At 47.5% G+C, this 23,715-nt stretch overlaps 1 protein-coding gene across 1 annotated transcript in view; it reads left to right on the top strand.

The window, feature by feature from the left end:
• The first annotated feature begins 1,490 nt into the window (after nt 1-1,490).
• The window catches only part of KIFAP3 (kinesin associated protein 3), a 95,751-nt gene continuing 73,526 nt past the window's right edge, over nt 1,491-23,715 (top strand). The window contains exons 1-9 of the mRNA XM_056108579.1: nt 1,491-1,740; nt 6,797-6,928; nt 11,845-11,999; nt 14,513-14,568; nt 15,353-15,494; nt 19,229-19,328; nt 20,750-20,874; nt 21,451-21,549; nt 23,448-23,626. Of these exons, the coding sequence (XP_055964554.1) occupies nt 1,709-1,740; nt 6,797-6,928; nt 11,845-11,999; nt 14,513-14,568; nt 15,353-15,494; nt 19,229-19,328; nt 20,750-20,874; nt 21,451-21,549; nt 23,448-23,626 (1,020 nt within the window). The 5' untranslated portion in view covers nt 1,491-1,708. The remainder of the gene's footprint in view (nt 1,741-6,796; nt 6,929-11,844; nt 12,000-14,512; nt 14,569-15,352; nt 15,495-19,228; nt 19,329-20,749; nt 20,875-21,450; nt 21,550-23,447; nt 23,627-23,715) is intronic.

Raw genomic sequence — 23,715 nt, 5'->3', positions numbered from 1 at the left:
AGACAGGCTAGGAGGGTGATGGGAGGGAACCTGGGGACCTTGGTGCTGGGAAATGTGCCCTGGTGGAGGGATGGGTGTTATAACACTGTGTGACGGAAACTCAATCATGAACAGCTTTGTAAGAGTCTTTTTTAAAAAGAAAGAAAAAAACTGTCTGCTGCTGATGGAGAAAATTTCATTCATGCCCATAGTTTGCATGCGCCAATAAACTCAGGACTTCAACACTACCTATTTTATTATTTAAAAAAAATTTAAATGTGGCAAAGAAATGGACTTTTACCTAGGCAATAGCCCCATGTGGGCCTTTCACCCCAGGAAGGACTTTACTTGAAAGAGAAAACTATTGTGTTACAATGCCACAATCTGGCAGCCAGCATTTACACAAACACAAAAGACATCCTTAGCCATGAAGGTGCCTGATGGTAACTTAAGATGTTAGTTGGGTGGTTTTTGTGTGTGTAGGTGTTTTTTTTTTTGTGGGGGGAGGGGGTGGACAGAAAAATCAACGTGAATCAGCATGAAAGATAGAGCAGAGTACTAGGTGCCTGCTTTGTACATAGACTATCCCATTTGGATCCCAAGTACCACATGAAATCATCTGAACCCTCCCAGGAATGATGATGATTCCCAGCATCCCATAGGGGCCCCTGAGCACCGCCAGGAGTAACTCCTGAGTGCAGAGCCAGGAGTAACCCCTGTGCATCACCAGGTGTAACCCAAAAGGCAAAAAAAAAAAAAAAAAAAAAAAGAGTGGAGAATAGATCCAGGGGAATATCACGCTATTTCATAAAAAAATAACAATAACAACCGTGGAACCAACATGAGATCCAGGGCTATGTTTTTCTATAAACTTGAAATATGACAAAAGTGGACCCATAGGGGAATGGAGTTATACAATAGCACAGCAGGTAGGGCGTTGGCCTGGCACGCAGCCGACCCGGGTTTGACCCCCAGCATCCCATAGGGTCCCCCCGAGCACTGCCAGGAGTAATTCCTGAGTGCAGAGCGAAGAGTAACCCCGTGCATTGATTGCCAGGTGTGACCCCAAAAAAGCAAAAAACAAAAAAAAAAGTGGACCCGTAAGGGGAAATTCATTGCCATTGGCCGCAGGGGTGGGTTGGGAGGGGCTTGCCTGCCTACATCACTGAGGAGCAGGGGCTCTGAGCCATCCCTTAAAGAAAAGGACCACTTGGACCTTGCCCGTGGGTCCTAACTGTGCCCCTGCAGCGGGCAGCCCGGATGGGGCCCTACAGCACACGCCCTCCCGGAAGTGGCGTCAAATCCTTCCCGCTGACTTCCGGGCGCGCGCCAGATTGGTCCCGCCCGCGCGCACTGAGTCTGCGCCGCCCGACGGGTGGGCGGGGACACCCGGCGGGTGGGCGTGGCCGCGGCGCGCGCGTGCAGGCGCCTCCCGGCAGGTGGGCGGAGCCGCGACGCGCGCGCAGGCGCCTCCCGACGAGTGGGCGGGGCCGCGGCGCGCGCGCGCAGGCGCCGTGGGGGCGGGGCCGGCCGCGGCGGCTCCCGGGGCGGCCGCAGCTGGGGGCGGAGCCGCCGCCGCCTCACCGTGGTAACCGCAGCGCCGCGCCCCGCCTCTGCAGGCCTCGGGACTGTCACGGCCTCGGGGCGTGGGCACGGCCCCCCGCCCTCGACAGAGCCCCTCGGGCCTCTCTCTGCACCGCCCCCAGCCCCCCGCCCCGCCGCCGCCGCTATGCAAGGGGAGGACGCCCGGTACCTGAAAAGGTGACGATGCCCCGAGCCCCGGGTTGCACCCCCAGACCCTCTCCCGGGGCTGAGGCCGGCTTCGGGGGGCCCCTCGGGGCCCCAGCAGGAGGAGGGAGGCGGTAGGGAGGGGCCCCGGGGCTGGGAGGGCAAAGGGGGGTCGTCCTAGGGTGGGGTGCAAGGCTCACGCGCCCGGGTTCTGCACTGACAGGTGATGGAGCAGGCCTGGACCCTTTGATCTCCCTTGCAGTGTCTGTCTTCCTTTTGCAACAGTTTCCAGCTCTAATTTGCAGCCGTGGTTACATTGTCGCCGTCACTCAGGCCTCTGGGTCCCTAAGCAAACATTTGTTGACATTTGTCAATGTTTACATTGTGTCTCCTGGCTCCCTAACATGGGAAGGCGGCCTTTCCTTTTGTTTTTTATTTTTGGTTTGTTTGTTTTGCTATAGGTAGATCAGGTTTGGCCTCGATGACATTCAATAAATAGCACCTGCGTGGCCTCTGCTTAGCTCTGTCCCCGCGGGAAGGGGACTTTCAGTGTGGTCTCTTAGGCTCATCCATGTTTTATTTATTTTTATTTTTTAAATTTTTTTGCATTTTGGGTCACACCCGGCGATGCACAAGGGGTTCCTCCTGCCTCTGCACTCAGGAGTTACTCCTGGCGGTGCTCAGGGGACCATATGGGATGCTGGGAATCGAACCCGGGTCGGCCGCGTGCAAGGCAAACGCCCTACCGGTTGTGCTATCTCTCCAGCCCCCATCCATGTTTTAGCATTCACCAGTGCAGTATCCCCTGGTTCGCATGGGTGCTTTATTCCCTGTTATGAATGGACGCTTTATCCCCTGGTTCGGATCACGATCACAACCATCCTGTTGTTCGTCGATTGCCTCGAGCAGGCCCCAGTAACGTCTCCTTCGTCCTAGCCCTGAGATTTTTTAAAAATGCCATATTCAAGGCTCTTTCAGAGTTAGGAGAATGAGACCCTTCATTGTTACTGGTATTTGGCATATTGGGTACGCCGCAGGGAGTTTGCCAGACTCTGCCGTGTGGGCAGGTTACATTCGGTAGCTGGTTCGGATGGGTGCTGTATTCCCTCGTTTGGATGGGTGCGTTATTTCCTGGTTTTGATAGGCGGAGGAGGGGGGGTTCCAGGTGAGGGCAGGGCATACCGCTCAGGATATGCACCTGAGGTTATATCCATGACGCCCAAGAAAACCTCTGGCACCAGGATGGAACGGGGTTCGGCGGGCATGTGCCCTCTCCCTTGCTCTCTGCCTCGGGCCCCTTTGAAAACCAAATGCTCCTCCAGTAGAATGGTTTGTTTCTCTGTTCATCTCTTGGTGATGAGATTTGGATTATTCAGTTGTTCCCATCCGGTGATCATTGTGGATACAAAGACTGTGAATATTCCCTGCTTGTTTATGATTGAGCACCTTTTTTTAAAATATATTATTTTTTTTTTATTGAATCACCGCGAGATAGTTACAAAGCTTTCCTGATTGAGTTTCAGTCCACCAGTGCACATTCCCCACCATCAATGTCCCCAGTATCCCCTCCCATCCCACCCCTCCCCCTGCCTCCATGGCAGACAATTTCCCCCAGACTCTCTCTCTACTTTGGGCATTATGGTTTGCAATACAGATACTGAGAGGCCATCCCGTTTGGTCCTTTATTCATTTTCAGCACACATCTCCCATCCCGAGCGACCCCTCCATCCATCACTGACTCAGTGACCCCTTCTCCATCCCAGCTGCCTTCTCCCCCAGCTCATGAGGCAGCTGCCAACCATGGAGCAATCCTCCTGGCCCTTGTCGCTACGTCCTTGGGTATCAGTCTCATATTATGTTATTTTATATTCCACAAATGAGTGCAGTCCTTCTAGGTCTGTCCCTCTCTTTCTGACTCATTTCACTTAATTTGATACTCTCCAAGTCCATCCCATAGAAGCAAATTTCATGACTTCATCTTTCTTTTCTTTTCTTTTTTTTTTTTTTGGAGGGGGGGGCTTTTGGGGTCACACCTGGCGATGCACAGGAGTTACTCCTGATTCTGCACTCAGGAATTACCCCTGGCGGGGCTCAGGGGACCATACGGGATGCTGGGAATCAAATCTGGGTCAGCCGCGTGCAAGGCAAACGCCCTCCCTGCTGTGCTATTGCTCCAGCCCCAACTTCATTTTTCTTAACAGCTGCATAGTATTCCATTGTGAGCACCAGTTTTTGTTCTTGATCTACACCCAGTCGCTTCTGGGTCATGGGATAACTCTCTGTTCCACTTCATCGTGGAACCACAATTTTTGGTGCCTAGCATTGTTTAAATCTGCACCGGTGATGGATAAGTATTCCAAGTTTCCTGCATACTCACCAACACTTATTTTCAAGGGGTTCTGTTTGTTTGGCTTTTATTGCCGTCATGTAAGTTTACATAGCTGTATGCTTTAAGGCTACAATTTCATGCCTCTTCAAAAGTACAGGTTGCCACACCATAACCACTACCAGAGTACCAATTTTGGCCCTTCTGTTGTGTGTGAAGAGGAATTTGATTGTGGTCTTATTTACATTCTCTGGTTACTAGTAACATTAGTCTCTCTTTTCCGGTGCTTTTTTTTTCTCCGTTGTTGTTGGGATGTTTTCAATACTGGGGTCTGATCAGATGAGGAATTTGCAGTTTGGTGTGTGGGTTGGTTGGGGGGGGGCTATGCCTGGCTCTGGCTCAGGAGTGACCCCTGTCCTTTCTTGGGGGACGGTCTGAGATGGCCAGAATTTGACCTGGAGTAGGCAGGATGCAAAGGAAGGCCATATCTGTACTCTCTCTCCGACCCCAGAAATCTTTCTGGTTTTTTTTTCCCTTTTTTTTGGGGGGGGGTTCGCACCCAGCGATGCTCAGGGTTGACTCCTAGCTCTGTACTCAGGAATTACCCCTGGCGGTGCTCAGGGGTATGGGATGCTGGGAACTGAACCTGGGTCAGCTGTGTGCAAGGCAAACGCCCTCCCTGCTGTGCTATTGCTCCAGTCCCCCCAGAAATCTTTCCGAAAGCAGCTTTTATTTTTATTTCATCTCATGCCCTTCTCCCAGGGAGGGCTGAAAAGAGGGACAAAAGGCTGAGCATTGGCGGTCAGGCCCAGGAACTGCCTCTGACGCCGTATAAGCTCATGAACTGGCCATGATCCAGAGACTCATAAAGAAATCTCACAAGAGATCATCAGGGGCTGGAGCGATAGCACAGCAGGTAGGGTGTTTGCCTTGCACGCAGCCAACCCGGGTTCAATCCCCGGCATCCCATATGGTTCCCCCAAGCACCGCCAGGAGTGATCCCTGAGTGCAGAGCCAGGAGTAACCCCCGAGCATCGCCGGGTGTGACCCCAAAAGCAAAAAATAAATAAAAGAGATCAACAAGCTGCAGAGATGCTTCCAGACCCCCAAAGTCGTCATCCAGTTCAAAATTTAACTCCAGCTCTATCACTCCATTGAAAATTTTAGAATTCATCAAAAGTGTGATGTCTCAAACCTAGACCAGTGGAACACCAGCACATCACATTGGATGTGGTGTAAAGTAGAAGGCGGCCAATCTCGATTAAGAAACTATTAACGCGCAAGGCTTAAACTATAAACGGCATGTTAGTAATCTCTTCCACCAGGGTTTCATGGCTCCAGGGTGAGATGCAGAAATCTTCAGACACTTTTTCCCTAAGGAACCCTTCTTTGATTATTTTTGGCAAATTATTCATAACAAGTAAATCACTTAGGGCCTGCTATTGGGGCAGGCTTGGGTGGTGATTGGGAAAATCGGGAAGAATGGTGGTTAGTGCAATGGTGCTGGGATTGGTGTTGGAATATGGAATGTAACAAATCATCATGAACTTTATAAATTTTTTAAAAAATTTAATCTAAATTGAATAATTCTAAAATTTTGCTTAAAAATTGGCCTTTGAGGGGCTGGAGCGATAGCACAGCGGATAAGGGCATTTGCCTTGCACGCGGCCGACCCTGGTTCGATCCCCGGCATCCCGTAGGGTCCCCCGAGCACCTCCAGGTGTGATTCCTGAGTGCAGAGCCAGGAGGAACCCTTGAGCATCGCCGGGTGTGACCCAAAAAGCAAAAACAAAACAAAACAAAGCAAAATTGGCCTTTGCTTTCATAATAAAAATAACACTTCTTAATATATTAAAGGGGGGGCTGAGAATGTAACATGCAAGTCCCCTGTTGCTGCACATCCCCAGCACGTGTCCCCCCAAAAATCAGGCAAATTGGGGGCAGATTATCTATCTGTGGCACTGGCACACCTCTCACGAATCTGGCCTCATCGTTGAGTTCAAAAAGGTACTTTTCTAGCAAGACTGAGAATGAATTCGTATACTACAGAGTATACTACTAGGCTACCGAATGTAACCTGCCCACACGGCAGAGTCTGGCAAAGTCCCTGTGTCGTACCCAATATGCCAAATACCAGTAACAATGACGGGTCTCATTCTCCTAAAGAGCCTTGAATATAATCTAAGGGCTAGGGTGAAGGAGACGTTACTGGGGCCTGCTCGAGGCAATCGACAATTAACAGGATGATTTGTGATTTTGTGACTACAGAGTTGGAGAAAAAGTTTCCTTTTTGGCCCAAGTCGAGAATCAATCTGATTTAAATGCGTGTTTTAATCCAACCCACATGTTCCTGGAACTAGGAAAGAAAGAAAGAAAGAAAGAAAGAAAGAAAGAAAGAAAGAAAGAAGGGAGGGAGGGAAAGAAAGAGAGAAAGAAAGGAGAAAGGGAAGGAGAGAGGGAGGGAAGTAAGGAAGGAAGGAGGAAGGGAGGGAAGGAACGGAAAGAGAAAGGAAGGAAGGAAAGAGGGAGGGAAGGAAAGAAAGAAGGAAGGAAGGTAGGAAGGAGGGAGGGAAAGAAAGAAGGAAGGAAGAAAGGAAAGGAGGGAGGGAAGGAAGGATGGAAGGAAGGAAGGAGAGGAGGGAAAGGAAAGAAAGAAGGGAGGGAGGGAAGAAAGGGAAAGATGGAAAGGAAGGAAGAAGTTGCTGAGATTTTGTATTCACTCTGATTTACTCTGGCCCTGCCTATTTTTCTTGTGTTCTGTAGGAAGGTGAAGGGAGGAAATATCGATGTCCACCCATCGGAGAAAGCACTCATTGTCCAGTATGAAGTGGAAGCGACCATTCTCGGAGAGACGGGGGACCCCATGCTGGGCGAGCGAAAAGAATGTCAGAAAATGTAAGTCCCTCTGCACCGGTGTGCGTTTCGCAAGCCGGTGACCCGTGCACAGGCTCTGCAGAAATCTGATGTATTTATATCCACGTAGATGATAGACGATTGTGGAATTCTTCTTAGGCATACTTCATCTGAGCGAAGCAGAGACTGTTAAAACAGAAACGTGGAAGCGGGCTTGGGGGAGCGCATGTTACAAACACCCTATGTAGTGAAAGGATGTGAAGAATACAAAGTAACTGCAACTTGTGAAAGGATGTGAAGAATACAAAGTAACTGCAACTTGTGAAAGGATGTGAAGAATACAAAGTAACTGCAACTTGTGAAAGGATGTGAAGAATACAAAGTAACTGCAACTTGTGAAAGGATGTGAAGAATACAAAGTAACTGCAACTTGTGAAAGGATGTGAAGAATACAAAGTAACTGCAACTTGTGAAAGGATGTGAAGAATACAAAGTAACTGCAACTTGTGAAAGGATGTGAAGAATACAAAGTAACTGCAACTTGTGAAAGGATGTGAAGAATACAAAGTAACTGCAACTTGTGAAAGGATGTGAAGAATACAAAGTAACTGCAGCTTGTGAAATCAGTGATGAGAGATGTGGGGGAGGGTATTTTTAGCTTGGCTAAAAGAAATCTTTCTGACAGGGAACCTTGTCCTTTCCTTTCTCCCCCAGATTTTTGGAAACTGGTTTGAGTTGTAGAATTCCCAAATGGGGCTTATTCCTTAAAAATTCCACCCTCAGGGCCAGAGTGATGAGAGCAGGGAGGGCATTTGCCTTGCACACGTCTGACCCCAGTTCTGTCTGAGCATCCCATAGGGTCCCCCGAGCACCGCCAGGAGGAACCCCTGAGCATCACTGGGCGTGACCCCCAAACAAAAAAACAAACAAAATCATGCGCTCTCTCAAAGGTGTTGGTCGTAACAGTGGACTCCCGGGTTTGGTGCAGTGAATTATTCCCCAGCTATTTCCTTGCCCGCTTCCCCTCCTCCTCTGCTCTGCTTGCAGGATCCCATAGGGAACTGGCCTTTTTCATCAAGTCCGTGTTTGTGCTAGTGACAATCTTGCCCTCTCTCTCCATAGTGAAGGTGGAGAGGGGCTGACATCACTTTTGGGGGCAGGGATTCAGTGCCCTGGCAGTGTTGCAGGATCATCATCAGCCCCAGGGATGGACCCCAGGCAGGCAAAGTGGCCCTTTCCTCCTGCATTCTCTCCCCTTCCCCTCTCTCTCTCTCTCTCTCTCTCTCTCTCTCTCTCTCTCTCTCTCTCTCTCTCTCCCCCTCTCCTTTCTCCTCTCTCTCCTCTCTCTCTCCCTCCCTCTTCCTTTCTCTCCCTCTCTCTCCCCTCCTTCTCTCCCTCTTTCTCTCTGCCTATCTCTTTCTCTCTCTCTCTCTCCTCTCAACCCCTTTCTTCCCCCTCTTTCTCTCCCTCCCTGCTCCATCTCCCAGGGTCACTTTCTTTTAGTCTCACAACCTTTCCACTAAAGAAAGAACAGAATCTAATTCAATGATTGTTTAATAACCCTTTAAAATCAGAGGGTCAAAATGATCGATGCTCTGTAGTTCCCCCAACATTGACTATGGATAATGCCAAGTCAAAGAAGATGTGTGTTATATGTTATATCAAGTAATCGCTTATATATAACGTATTCAAGGCTTTGAAAAGAAAGACAAAGGGAAAAAAAGTAGTTTGGGAATGGATGGAAAAGAACAGTGGATGCCGTGACTTCTGGGATATTCTGAATGTTTGCGGTGTGTTGGTGGCAGGATTGTGAGAGCACAGCTGTGACCCCCCATTCCCCGGGGGATATGCCACAATATGTGTAGTAACCGAAAGGGAGTTGGTGGCACCTAGTGGCTTGAGGAACCAGATCACCCTGACAAGGATTGTGGTCCTACTTTCAGCCCTGCTGCAGAGGGAATATATGTGTGTGTATATATATATATATTTTTGGGGGGGGGGGGGAATTGGGTATATCTGGTTGTGCTCAAGGCTGGCTCTTGGCTCTCAGGGACCACCTGGCGATGCCAGGGATCGAACCCAGGTCCGGCGCGTGCAAGGCAAGTGCCCTCCCCCCCCCCCCCCCCCATTCTACACTTCAGGCCCCAGAGGGAATCTGAATTGCAGAGGGTCAGGGTTGGAGCGATAGTACAGCAGGGAGGGCATTTGCCTTGCACGCAGCCAACTCGGGTTCGATCCCCGGAACCCCATAGGGTCCCCCAAACCCTGCCAGGAGTAATTCCGGAGTGAAACACCAGGAGGAACCCCTGATCATCACCGGGTGTGACCCAAAAAGCCAAAATAAATAAATAACTACATAAATTACAGTGACTCAGTCCCCAGGAACCCCACCCCCCACCCCCACCCCGGGATGACAGACAACCGCTGTATACAGACACATTTGCACTCCGGGTTCTAACTCACATCACACACACACACACACACACACACACACACACACACACACTGCAATTTTGTTTGCTCTCACTCTTGGTTCTTTCGGTCTGTTTTGTGATCGCTGCCTGCGCTTCAGACGTGTCAAGCACGTGTGAAAGATCTGCCCGTTAGCAGAGCCAGTCAGAACCTTCTAGAACCTCACGCAGCGTACATTTCAGAATGCAGACAGGAGCCTCATGCGATGAGAATGAAACAAGTACCCTGCTGTTTGTTGCTCAGAAAATTTACACACTTTCTGGACCGGCGGGTTCATTGCCTGGGAAGAGTCGCTACCTCAGTGGGATTCGAGTAAGGGAGTTTAAATGTGAGGAGGGGGGGCTGGAGCGATAGCACAGCAGGTAGGGCATTTGCCTTGAATGCAGCCGACCTGAGTTCGATTCCCAGCATCCCATAGGGTCCCCTGAACACCGCCAGGAGTAATTCCCGAGTACATGGACCAGGAGTAACCCCTGTGCATCACCGGGTGTGCCCCAAAAAGCAAAAACCAAAAATAAAATAATAATAAAATAAAATCACACAAATCAATCACAAATCATCCTGTTATTCGTCGATTGCCTCAAGGAGGCCCCAGTAACGTCTCCTTCATCCTAGCCCTGAGATTATATTCAAGGCTCTTTAGGAGAATGAGACCCATCATTGTTACTGGTATTTGGCATATTGGGGACGCCACTGGGAGTTTGCCAGACTCTGCCGTGTGGGCAGGCTACATTCGGTAGCCTACCAGTTTGTCCAAAGTAGGAATGAGATGTCATAATAAGATGTCGCGCGGCCGCGAATGCAAGATCTCCAAGCCTACTCAGATTGGAGTCGAGCATCCTCCACCCAGATCCTCCAAATTCCAGTAGGCGGGGGTCACACCCACCAACTGGCCCCCTGGCGCCGTGTAATCCCATCAGCGGCCAAGACTCAGAGACTATAAAAACCAGCTCCCAGAGGAGAACAGTGCAGTCTGCTGCCCCCGCGCCTGGCTATTCCTTGCCGGGGCCCCTTGGAGGGGAGCAGGTTGAGCTTTCCTCCCTGCCCTGACCAGGGCCCCAGCAGCCGAAGACCTCCAGGACCAGCCATCACCATGCTGAGACCACTCTCCGCACACCTGAAGGTACCGGCAGAGGGACAAAGCCACGTGGGTTCCGGGGCCGAGACCTCCAAGCCTACTCGGATTGGAGTCGAGCATCCTCCACCCAGATCCTCCAAATTCCAGTAGGCGGGGGTCACACCCACCACCTGGCCCCCTGGCGCCGTGTAATCCCATCAGCGGCCAAGACTCAGAGACTATAAATAAAATAAAATAACTTATATTAAAAAAGGGGGGGCTGGAAGCATAGCACAGCGGGTAGGGCGTTTGCCTTGCATGCGGCTGACCTGGGTTCGATTCCCAGCACCCCATATGGTCTCCTGAGCACCACTAGGAGTGATTCCTGAGTGCAGAGCCAGGAATAACCCCTGAGCATCACCGGGTGTGACCCAAAAAGCCAAAAAAAAAAGTGAGGAAGGAAAAATGCCCAAGTAACTCATCCTGTGATATATCCACTCTGGCCACGCAAGATTTGGAGAGGAATTTTAGTGAAACCACCAGGAAAATGTGATTTATTGACAGTTCAAGAGTTCTTATCAATGGCAGCATCGGGGGTGGGGGGGGGAGCTTTCAAACTGGGGCCTTCATATAAATTGAGATAGTTATGAAGCAAAACTGTCACTGAATTGTAGTGGTGCCTTGGTCCAAGTCCAAAAGATCTGGTTTTCATTTCCTCTGAAAAATGAAAGCATGGGTCCATCTTCAGAACATCCCTTATTTTCTGAGGTTTCCCTTTATTGACAGCTTTGGCTCCCCAAATAATATAAGTAACTTAATTTGTGAGTTTCTGGTATCTCAGTAGTTCTTTTTTTGGGGGGGGGGAGGGAGGGGTCATACCTGGCGATGCTCAGGGGACCCTATGGGATGCTGGGAATCGAACCTGGGTCGATCGTATAAAGCAAATGCCCTACCCACTGTGCTATCGCTGTAGCCCCAATCTCAGTAGTTCTTAATTAGTAGCCTAACCTAGTAAAGGTTTTTGCTTTCTGATTGTAGAAGTAATCCAGAAAACATTCAACTGATATTTTCCAGAACTTCAAGCCTTATCTGTAGCACTGTCGCACTGCCCTCCCGTTGTTCATCGATTTGCTCGAGCGGGCACCAGTAACGTCTCCATTGTGAGACTTGTTGTTACTGTGTTTGGCATATCGAATACGCCACGTGGAGCTTGCCAGGCTCTACTGTGCGGGCGGGATACTCTCTTGCCGGGCTCTCCGAGAGGGGCTAGAGGAATCGAACCCGGGTCGGCCGCGTGCAAGGCAAACGCCCTACCCGCTGTGCTATCTATTCATGTAAAATATTTCACGGTGGCCCATGCAGATGTTGATATCAAGGACAGATTGTCACTCGATGGAGTCTAATGTGGGGGGTTCTGCTCTTCCTGCAGCATTCGTCTGAAAAGCCTCAATGCCAACACAGACATCACCTCCCTGGCCCGGAAAGTGGTCGAGGAATGTAAACTCATCCACCCCTCCAAGCTGAACGAGGTGGAGCAGCTACTGTACTACCTGCAGAACCGCCGCGATTCGCTGTCAGGGAAAGGTCAGAGAATCCCAGTCCCCGGAATTGTCCCTGCAGGTCTTTGCTTCCGAGACTCTAACAGTGTTGGGAAATGCATTGCGGGGGGAGGGCGGGGAATACACATTGATTCTCTACATTTTTTACCCTGGGATCCGGCTACACAGAATTGCTAGTTTCTGTTTTTCCCTGTGTATAAAATATATGTTGAAATAAGGAGTTATTCGTCGATTGCCTCGAGCAGGCCCCAGTAACGTCTCCTTTGTCCTAGCCCTGAGACTTTTTAAAAAAGTGCCATATTCAAGGCTCTTTCAGAGTTAGGAGAATGAGACCCATCCTTGTTACTGGTATTTGGCATATTGGGGACGCCACGGGGAGTTTGCCAGACTCTGCCGTGTGGGCAGGTTACATTCGGTAGCCTGCCAGGTTGTCCAAAGCAAGAATGAGATAATAAGATGTCTGGGAGCTGCGTTTTATAGTCTCTGAGTCTTGGCCGTTGATGGGATTACACGGCACCAGGGGGCCAGTTGGTGGGTGTGACCCCCGCCTTCTGGAATTCGGAGGATCTGGGTGGAGGATGCTCAGCCCCGATCTGAGTAGGCTTGGAGATCTCAGCCCCGGGACCCGCGTGCCTTTGTTCCTCTGCCGGTACCTTCATGTGTGCGGAGAGTGGTCTCAGCATGGTGGTGGCTGAAATAAGGAGTTAAAAAAAAATAAAACAGATGTCCGCTAATGCTGAATGAATATAACTGCAAAGGCATTGTCAGTAAATCATGTGGAAACAAATGAAACCTTCTCCCTTCATTGTCAGGGTAAAATCTGTCTTTTTTCCCTTCCCCCCGAGAAACCAGAGGATGCTGAAGACCTTTCCTGTCTCAGTGCATGCAGAGATAAATCCAAAGCATTTGCTTAGCCCACGAGTGATCTCTCCACCCCACACTTACCTTTTTAATTTTTTTCTAATAAATTTATTTATTTATTTATTTATTTTGCTTTTTGGGTCACATCCAGCGAGGCACAGGGGTTACTTCTGGCTCTGCACTCAGGAATCACCCCTGCCAGTGCTCAGGGGACCCTATGGGATGCTGGGAATCGAACCCAGGTTGGCTGAGTGCAAGGCAAACGCCCTCCCCGCTGTGCTATCGCTCCAGCCCTGAATTTATTTTTCTTTCTTGGCAGTTTCACTGGGAGGACCTGAGAGAAGGGGGTGGGACGTAGGGATGAGGGGGGAGGTGGGGGTTTGTACCCTGCATGGCAGTGTTCAGAATTTGACCCCCATAGACCTCCAAGACTGCCCTCTGACTCCGCCCCCATCCCACCTCCCACCCCGTCAGGACCCCACCTCCAAATCTCCAGCACTGTTGGGGAGACCTCCACATACACCAAAATTTTTTTTTTCAACTGGATATTCACTTTGCACAGTAGGTGATGGAGACACAGTATTCTTTAATTGCTTATGCATTCTTTAATCTAAACTCTTTTTTTTCCCCCCCTTTGCTTAATAAAAACCACCGTTGTAGTTAATAATCTGAGTTAAAATCTAGCTGTGGAGAAAGCGTAACCGTATGTTGAATCGCCTCTGAAAACAATTAGGGCTAATTTGTAGGACGTTTTTGCTAGTTAGAACATCAAAAACATGTTATACTCCATGGGATTATTCTAATGTGTGTGTGTTGGTTAGGTTTTCGGGTCAGATCTTTAAAGCATTTTTAATCATTTATTTTTTTTGGTTAGGAAGAAAAAATGTCATTAATCAAGTAATTCAGTATATCAAATACCTCACAGTCTGGCCCAGTACCTTCGGATACAGTGAAGATTAAATTAGTAGGGGCTGGAGCGATAGCACAGTGGAGAGGGCATTTGCCTTACACACGAATGACCCGGATTCGATTCCCAGCATCCCATAGGGTCACCTGAACACCGCCAGGAATATTTCCTGAGTGCAGAGCCAGGAGGAACCCCTGAGCATCAGCGGGTGTGACCCAAAAAGCAAAAAAAAAGAAAAAAAAGATTAAATTAGCAATTTAAATGGTAAACTTGCCTTTTAACTTGTGATCCGAATTTTATTTTAGTTTTACCTGAGTCATTTCCTTTGTTAATTTTTCTTCCAGTTATATTGCTCAGTAGTTTTTCTTTGCCTTACTGTTTTTTTCTCTTCCCGTCTTAAATGTGGATTAGGAAAGAGAGGGAAAAGAAACTTTATAAAATAGACTATTTTGCTTCTTGTTAACAAGTCTGAGTAGCTACGTTCCCCCAAAAGTCAACCAGCGAGGAAGCCGGAATTCCTGCCTAACATATCTTAGGGATTCTTCATAGATTTTATTTGTATACACTTTTTTTTGATAATCTCTTTAGAACAGAGGGATTTATGAATGAGCCTTTTTACTAATGCACTGGAAAAAGTATTATTTTATAAACTATCCATTTCTAAAAGCCCCTGTTTAGAATTAACCTCAGCTTCTGGCACCTAAAAATGATCTAGAACTCTGAAAATAGTGTTTCCTCGTTTAAAAAAGAAAAACTCCTCTTTTTTACAGAGAAGAAAGAAAAATCCAGTAAGCCCAAAGACCCACCGCCTTTTGAAGGAATGGAGGTAAGCAGACAGCTTCTGTCCGGGGTTGTGATTTAGACAACCCCGAGCAGATGGGAATTTTGGAAAACTGAATTTTTAGAATATCTGAGAAGAGTAGAATCATTATATTCATTGAAAATGGAGAAAGCTTGGGGCAGAGCAATAGTACAGCGGGGAGGGCGTTTGCCTTGCATGCGGCCAACCCGGGTTCAATCCCCAGCATCCCATAGGGTCCCCCAAGCACCACCAGGAGTGATCCCTGAGTGCAGAGCCAGGAGTCAGCCCTGAGCATCGCCGGGTGGGACCCAAAAAGCAAAATCAATAAATAAAATGGAGAAAGCTTAATTGAAGACAAAACCAAGGGTTTTTCAGATCATTATTTCTTCATTCCACATATTTACCCACTTGATTATAAGAGATTTTAGCTGGGCTGGAGCGATAGCACAGCGGGTAGGGCGTTCGCCTTACAAGCAGCCAACATGGCCGACCCGAGTTCGATTCCTCCGCCCCTCTCGGAGAGCCCGGCAAGCTACCAAGAGTATCTCGCCCGCACGGCAGAGCCTGGCAAGCTCCCCGTGACGTATTCGATATGCCAGACACAGTAACAACAAAGTCTCCAATGGAGACGTTACTGGGCCCGCTCGAGCAAATTGACGATCAATGGGAGGGCCTTTACCTTTATTTTAGCTGTGGTTTGCACAAATTCTGATTTTCACCTCTACAGAATACAGGACATTGGCCAGAGGACTAGTATACTGAGGACCAAGTACCCCCTCCGCACCCTGAGTTTTCCCTTTGTTTGCAGATTGACGAGGTGGCGAACATTAATGACATGGATGAATACATCGAGTTACTCTACGAAGATATTCCGGACAAGGTTCGGGGCTCGGCTCTGATTCTCCAGCTGGCCCGAAACCCTGATAACTTGGAGGAACTTCTATTGAATGGTGAGGCTCGTGTATAAATATTAAAAGTATGGAGGTTGGGGCCGGAGCGACAGCACAGCGGGGAGGGCGTTGGCCTGGCACGCGGCCGACCCGGGTTCGATCCCCAGCATCCCATAGGGTCCCCCGAGCACCGCCAGGAGTAATTCCTGAGTGCAGAGCCGGGAGGGAACCCTGATCATCACTGGGTGTGACCCAAAAAGCAAAGAAATTAAAAAATAAGAAATAAACACTCTGATGTTGTCCTTGTTTGCCGGTTGTCATTAGCTTCTGGAATAGTGAGGTGAGGTTCCTTTCCACGGCTTCAGGAGTCGTTGGCCCTTGGATTCAAGTTTTGCTGAATGTGGGATGGAACCCTGTGAGTTTTATTTTTCTCCGTGTGGGCTAACCAGTTATTCTAACTCGTTGGTAAATGCTGCTGCTTTGAAAGCCCTTCCCAGGAATCGCCAACCTGTCTCGTACTCGGTCATGGCTTCGTCTTTAAAACGAAAAAGTTTTAATTTTCTTAATTAACTTTTTAAACTTTTTTTTTTTTTGAATTGCTGTGAAATAAACTCTTACGAAGCTGTCCATGGTTGGGTTTCAGTCACACCCAACACCCGTCCCTCCACCAGGACACATTTCCTAGCATCAGGGTCCCCAGGTTCCCTCCCACCACCCCCACCCCCCACCCCCTGCCTCTATGGCAGGCGCTTTTCTCTCTCTCTCTCTCTCTCTCTCTCTCTCTCTCTCTCTCTCTCTCTCTCTCTCTCTCCTTTTGGGCATTGTGGTTTGCAATATTGATAAAGGTAAAGGTAAAGGCCCTCCCGTTGATCGTCGATTTGCTCGAGCGGGCCCAGTAACGTCTCCATTGGAGACTTTGTTGTTACTGTGTCTGGCATATCGAATACTCTCGGGAGCTTGCCGGGCTCTCCGAGAGGGGCGGAGGAATCGAACTCGGGTCGGCCATGTTGGCCGCTTGTAAGGCGAACGCCCTACCCGCTGTGCTATCACTCCAGCCCAATACAGCACAGCGGGTAGGGCGTCTGCCTTGCACGCAGCCAACATGGCCGATCCAAGTTCGATTCCTCCGCCCCTCTCGGAGAGCCCGGCAAGCTACCGAGAGTATTCGATATGCCAGACACAGTAACAACAAAGTCTCCAATGGAGACGTTACTGGGCCCGCTCAAGCAAATTGATGATCAACGGGAGGGCAATATTGATACTGGAAGGTTATCAGGAAGATCCCTTTACCTACTTTGAACCCTCAGATCTCGTCCAGCGAGTCCCGGCTTCTTGAAAGCTACCCTGAGCCTGATGCTGTTCTGACAGAGATCCATTTGGGCGTTTTGTCAGCCCAGATCATGCTGCTACTGTGTTTGGTTGCGTTTTGCCTTGAGCGTCGGTGTAGAGGAAATACCCCACGTGGGTGGTGTTATTTTCGAGGTTGGCACTGCTCATTTTAGTCGTTTCCTTGTTGTGGTATTTTGAAATCACATTATCACATTCATTGGGGTGACGGGGGTGACCACACTAGTGGTGCTCAGGGGCTACTCCTGGCTCAGTGCTCAGGGGTCATTCCTGGTACTGTTGGGGGACCGTGCAGAACAGTGGGTCAAGCCTGTGCTTGCCACATGAGCTCTGGTCCTGGTCGCTGACTCCCAGCTAGCTCCGTGGTCCACATTATCACATTCCTTAAAAATGTCACCTTGGAATTTTAATTGTAATTGCATTCAACTTACAAGTTAATGTATATTCATATTTTAAGTGCTCTCAGCTTTTAAATTTCACTTTGTCATTTGGTAGCCTATGTTCTATAACTGTTTCTCTATACTAAGGACATTTCTCTACACTAAGAGAAAAAATCACAAAATCACAAATCATCCTGTTAATCATCGATTGCCTCGAGCAGGCCCCAGTAACGTCTCCTTCATCCTAGCCCTGAGATTATATTCAAGGTTCTTTAGGAGAATGAGACCCATCATTGTTACTGGTATTTGGCATATTGGGGACGCCACGGGGAGTTTGCCAGACTCTGCCGTGTGGGCAGGCTACATTCGGTAGCCTGCCAGTTTGTACAAAGTAGGAATGAGATAAAAAGATGTCATAATAGGATAGCCTAGTTCTTCCTTCTAGGCATTTAAGTAAATTATGTATTAAAATGCCCTCCACTGAAATATAACTATATAGCAATACTCCCATCACAATCACAAATCATCCTGTTAATCGTCGATTGCCTCGAGCAGGCCCCAGTAACGTCTCCTTCATCCTAGCCCTGAGATTATATTCAAGGCTCTTTAGGAGAATGAGACCCATCATTGTTACTGGTATTTGGCATATTGGGTACGACACAGGGAGTTTGCCAGACTCTGCCGTGTGGGCAGGCTACATTCGGTAGCCTGCCAGTTTGTCCAAAGTAGGAAAAAAACTGAAATGAAATTAGAAAGTAGGTCAGAAGCCACTCCCTAAACTTACGATATCATAGAACATAATTTTTCAAGATATAATCTAAATTCTTCTGGATTACAGTAGTCGGAGAGCCCGGCAAGCTACCGAGAGTATTCGATATGCCAAACACAGTAACAACAAAGTCTCCAATGGAGACGTTACTGGGCCCGCTCGAGCAAATCGACGATCAACGGGAGGGCCTTTACCTTTACAGTAGTCAGAGGCCTTTGAGAAATGTTGAATTAAACAGCTAAGTGGGGCTGGAAGATTTAAAACATTTTAAAAATAACTAAACCAGGTTCTTTAAGTCGATTTTTATTTTGGCTTTGCATATGAATATAGTTTTTCTCCATAGTTAATTGACTCCAGAATAACTTGGTTTTAAACATACATTATACTATTGCTCTGCATAAGTGATTATGAATAGTGCTGGGAAGTGCTATTGTTGAATGTCTTCTAAGTTTTAAACATATTCCCCCCTAGATTAATAATAGAGTGAATTTTTATTTCTTAATCTAAATGGCCATAAAGCGCAAATAAGCTAAATATTTTTGTGACCCTAATAATTACTGAGAATGCAATCGATGAAGGACCAGAGATCCCTGGTGTCTATTATGGAAAGTTTAATTATGATCTCCATATCACACATTTTCCTTCATTTTTTTTTATTATTTTAAGAATTGGATAGCCATATATCAACACTAATTTGAAACTGGTGGCATGACGTTATGTTTATGGTAATTTTGGTTAACTCGTCAATTTTTGCACCTTTCTCAAGACAAAAAGTTTAGCAGGAATATTTATTAACCTGCCCTGGGGCTAATTTCATAAAAGATTTTTAAAAAGTTAATTGGCATTAGTTTAATATGCTGTTAAAATATTAGACCAACTTTCTGCTAGTAAGTTTGGTTATTAATGTGCTATCCTGATGCTAGACAGCTTCTAAATGGCTCATTATTTTTTATGTTTGGTTTCTTTCCCCCATTCACAACTATTAAACCACATTTAACTAGATTATAACTGGAAATGCAAATCAAGATATAAATTGCCTCAGATCCTCGCCCGTAATAGACTTTTTTGTGATTTTTTATCTGTCATAGTTTTATAGTCCTAAAGCTCCAATTGGGAGTTTTAAAGTAAGAGTTGTTTTTGTGTTCTCGTTTCAAAAACAGCATTCTGTGTTGGAAAGAAGCATCCCATTTTTCTGTCCCAGATCTGTTGGCGCTTCATTACTTATGAATAAGGAGACATTTGAAACGGGTTGTCCTTCCTGCGGGACTGATCCTTTCGCATGTTCCCTTTTGCTTTAGAAACTGCCCTGGGCGCGTTGGCAAGAGTCCTGAGGGAGGACTGGAAGCAGAGTGTCGAGCTGGCCACCAACATCATTTATATCTTCTTCTGCTTCTCCAGGTAAGTCAAAGACTTGGAGCAGACAAGGACCAGTCTGCGTGATCCTCTCTGGGCTTCACCCAGTGCCCTTTTGTCTACCCATACTCCTCCACCTCACCCCCACTGTCTGTCTTTTCTCTCTTTTCTTTTTTTGTTTTGTTTTGTTTTCTTTTTGGCTCACACCCGGCGATGCTCAGGGCTGACTCCTGGCTCTGCACTCAGGAATCACTCCTGGCGGTGCTCGGGGGACCCTGTGGGATGCCGGGGATCGAACCGGGTCGGCCGCATGCAAGGCCAGTGTCCTTCCCGCTGTGCTGTCGCTCCAGCCCCTGTCTGTCTTCACTGTGGCTCCAAATTTTAGTCAGTGTGCAGTCTCACAGCTTGCACAGGCTTCGGAGTGTAAAGTGTGAGCAGGGTTTCTTGGATTCCAGCCCAAGTCCTGTTGTATGCCTGTTGTGACCTACATGTAGCAATGTTCTCTGAGTCTCGATTTCCTTGTCTCGGTTAGGAAGCGCCTCTTCAGATAGCTTTGAAAAGACTAAATCCTGGGGCTGGAGCAATAGCACAGCAGGGAAGGCATTTGCCTTGCACACGGCCAACCCGGGTTCGATCCCCGACATCCCATATGGTGCCCCGAGCACCACCAGGAGTGATTCCTGAGTGCAGAGCTAGGAGTCAGCTCTGAGCATGACTGGGTGTGACCCAAAAAGCAAAAAAAAAAAAAAAAAAGACTAAACCTGACCCAGAGTTTATCCCAGGATATTATTAGTATAATTCAGCGTTATATTAATATGCACATAAATCAGTATATGTAATCATATCTATCTTACGTATGATTATGCATTATTTATCTACACATTCTGTAACTGTTCTCTGTGACAGATTATCAAAGGTTTCCAGCTTCCCTCTATTCTAAAATTTTGCACACCAGTGCAAAAATACTTGCTGAATAAGTACTTGAATAGGTGAATTATCTCAAAAGGCCATGCAGAGCCTCACTACAAATACTGTTCTAGTTTATTCTTTGTTACTTCGTCCAATGATAGCATCATATTGTCCGTTTTGCTAGACAGTGTGAATGTGTATTTTCGATGATCTGAATAGTATTTCGGTTCGCTGCAAAAATGCCTTCAAGGGTCTGGAGTGATGGCACAGCTGGAAGGGCATTTGCCTTGTACATAGCAAACCCGGGTTCAATCCTCCGCATCCCATAGGGTCCCCCGAGCACCGCCAGGAGTAATTCCTGAGTGCTGAGCCAGGAGGAACCCCTGTGCTTCACCGGGTATGACCCAAAAAGCAAAAAAAAAAAAAGCATTCAATTTCTAGCCTAAAAATAAATGTCGGTATGGTGAAGTGACTCTCTCTGTTTTTGCCTGGGTTGCCCGGTACAACTCACCTGCCCCCCACAGGTGCTAAATGTGTACTAACATTTTTTTTTCCAGCTTTTCTCAGTTTCATGGGCTTATCACTCACTACAAAATCGGAGCTCTGTGCATGAATATCATTGATCATGAATTAAAAAGACACGAACTTTGGCAAGAAGAACTTTCAAAGAAGAAGAAAGCTGATATCCTTTTAAACAGGCATTTTCTTCCCCACTTCCGCTGCCTGTTAATAAGTTTGGGATGGATAGAATGCTGGTTTTTCTCTTTTTTTTTCCATTTGTATTTTTTGGAGGGAAATGCAAATATATTGAAGGCTAAGCCTTATCTTTTAAGATAAAACTCAGAAATAATATAGTTTGAGACATATGTAACATTTTTTTTTCTTTTTGGGTCACACCGGCGATGCACAGGGGTTCCTCCTGGCTCTGCACTCAGGAATTACTCCTGGCAGTGCTTAGGGGACCATGTGGGATGCTGGGAATCGAACCTGGGTCGGCCAAGTGCAAGGCAAACACCCTACCTGCTGTGCTATTTCTCCAGCTCTGGCATGTGTAATATTTTTATGACTTGAATTAGTTGGTAAGATAAAGATGAATTAGTTGGTGATAGTGATTCTGGGTAACTATCAGTATCTCTACTCACTAATATTCCTATTTTTTAGCCTATTTTCTTAGACCATTTCCAAAAATTCTCCAGGGAGCATTTTTCCATAGGTCTGCTTTGAAGAACGTGAATGGTCCTTAACTTAGATTGTTTACTTGACGATGATCCTGACAGCCAAACCTTAAGAAAGGATTATGAAAAAACTTTCAAAAAGTACCAGGGGCTGGTGGTAAAACAGGAACAACTCTTACGAGGTAAGAATTTCTGAGCAATGAGAAAAACGGTGGTTCCGGAATCAGATTCCGGAACCGCGCGGCCGCATTTGCGGTCGCGCGACATCTTATCAGAACTTTTTTTTATGACATCTTATTGTCTCATTACTACTTTGGACAAACTTGCAGGCTATCGAATGTAGCCTGCCCACAGGGCAGAGTCTGGCAAACTCCCCGTGGCGTACCCAATATGCCAAATACCAGTAACAATGATGGGTCTCATTCTCCTAAAGAGCCGTGAATATAATCTCAGGGCTAGGATGAAAGAGACGTTACTGGGGCCTGCTCGAGGCAATCGACGAATAACAGGATGATGAAATGAAAATGAAATGAGAAAAATGGCAGAGTCTTCCTCCACATTGACTTTAGGGTAATATCAGTAAAGCTAATGGAATAACAGAAAATTCTGTAAATTTTGGTAGACCACAACTTTTTATTTTTTATTTTATTTTATTTTATTTTTTGCTTTTTGGGTTACACCCGGCGATGCTCAGGGGTTACTCCTATCCCATGCACTCCAGAATTGCTCCTGGCGGTGCTCAGGGGACCATCTGGGGTGCTGGGAATCGAACCTGTGTTGGCCATGTTGGCTGCGTGCAAGGCAAACGCCCTACCCGCTGTGCTATCGCTCCAGCCCCATGCCACAACTTTTTAAACTTTGTTTTTTATAGTAATCATCTCCTTTTTTTTTTTTTTTTTTTTTTTTTTTTTGCTTTGTGAGCCACACTTGGCGATGCTCAGGGGTTACTCCAGGCTCTGTACTCAGGAATTACTCCTGGTGGTGCTCAAGGGACCTTACGGGATGCGGGGGATCGAACCCTAGTCAGCTGAGTGTAAGGCAAACGCCCTCCCCGCTGTGCTATTGCTCCAGCCCCTTCTTGTTGTTGTTGAGTCATCACGAGGTTACAAAGCTTTCACGTTTGAGCTGCAGTCATGCAATGACAGCTTTAAACTTGTAATATTTTTAAGCGGCTGGAGAAATTGTACAGTTGGTAAAGGTGCTTGCCTTTCATGTAGTTGATCCAGGTTTGATCTTCCACATTCCATAAGGTCCCCCGAGCACTGTCAGGAGGGATTCCCTGAGCACAGAGCCAGGAGTAACCCCTGAGGACTGCCAGCCATGGCCCCAAATCAAAACCAAACAAACATTACTCTTCCTTAGCATAGATAATAGTGTTTTAAATTTCACCACCAAAAGGCCCCTTGCAGCTCTTAAGTATGTATAAATTTATAATTTATTTACTTGAGGTTTTTTAATACTCTAAGTAGCACTGTGGCACTGTCCTCCCATTGTTCATCGATTTGCTCGAGTGGGCCCAGTAATATTGTGAGACTTGTTGTTACTGTGTTTGGCATCTCGAATACATCACGGGGAGCTTGCCAGGCTCTGCCTTGCGGGCGGGATACTCTCGGTAGCTTGCCGGGCTCTCCGAGAGGGACTCTCCCTTGGCTATGACGTGGGGTACTGCCCCCTCCCCCAGCGTGTGCTCTGTTGCCGTCCAAAGCAGTGCCTAACTCTGCTGGTAGACCCCCCCCTTTTCTGAAATATTCCCCAATTTAACAGTTAATCTCCTGTTAAGACATTTCAGATGAGGGGCTGGAGCAATAGCACAGCGGGGAGGGCACTTGCCTTGCACGCGGCCGACCTGGGTTCCATCCCCGCATCCCATAGGGTCCCCCGAGCACCGCCAGGAGTGATTCTTGAGTGCAGAGCCAGGAGGAACCCCTGTGCATCGCTGGGTGTGACCCAAAAAGCAAAATAATAATAATAACCAATGTAGCTTCCCAGAAAGACTTCTGTCCCTCTGTTAGGTACAAATGATTTGTGGGCTGTGGACTCGGTGGTCATCTGGCTGACTCTGCCCTGTCCCCCTTCCCAGTGGCTCTGTATTTGCTTCTGAACCTGGCCGAGGACACGCGGACGGAATTGAAGATGAGGAACAAGAACATCGTCCACATGCTGGTGAAGGCTCTCGACCGGGAGAACTTTGAGCTGCTCATCCTCGTCGTGTCGTTCCTGAAGAAACTCAGCATTTTTATGGAGAATAAGAATGATATGGTAATCCACACGGGAGCCATAACGTTCACTGTTGTTCAGATCAGAGTGGGTTGAGAGGCCAGAAAGATAGTGCAGTGGGTAGATCATGC

The sequence above is a fragment of the Sorex fumeus genome, unplaced genomic scaffold (genome assembly GCF_029834395.1).
Source record: "Sorex fumeus unplaced genomic scaffold, SorFum_2.1 ptg000226l, whole genome shotgun sequence".
NCBI lineage: Eukaryota > Metazoa > Chordata > Mammalia > Eulipotyphla > Soricidae > Sorex > Sorex fumeus.
Note: the sequence above shows the minus strand (reverse complement) of the source record. Positions and strands in the feature narration are given on the sequence as shown.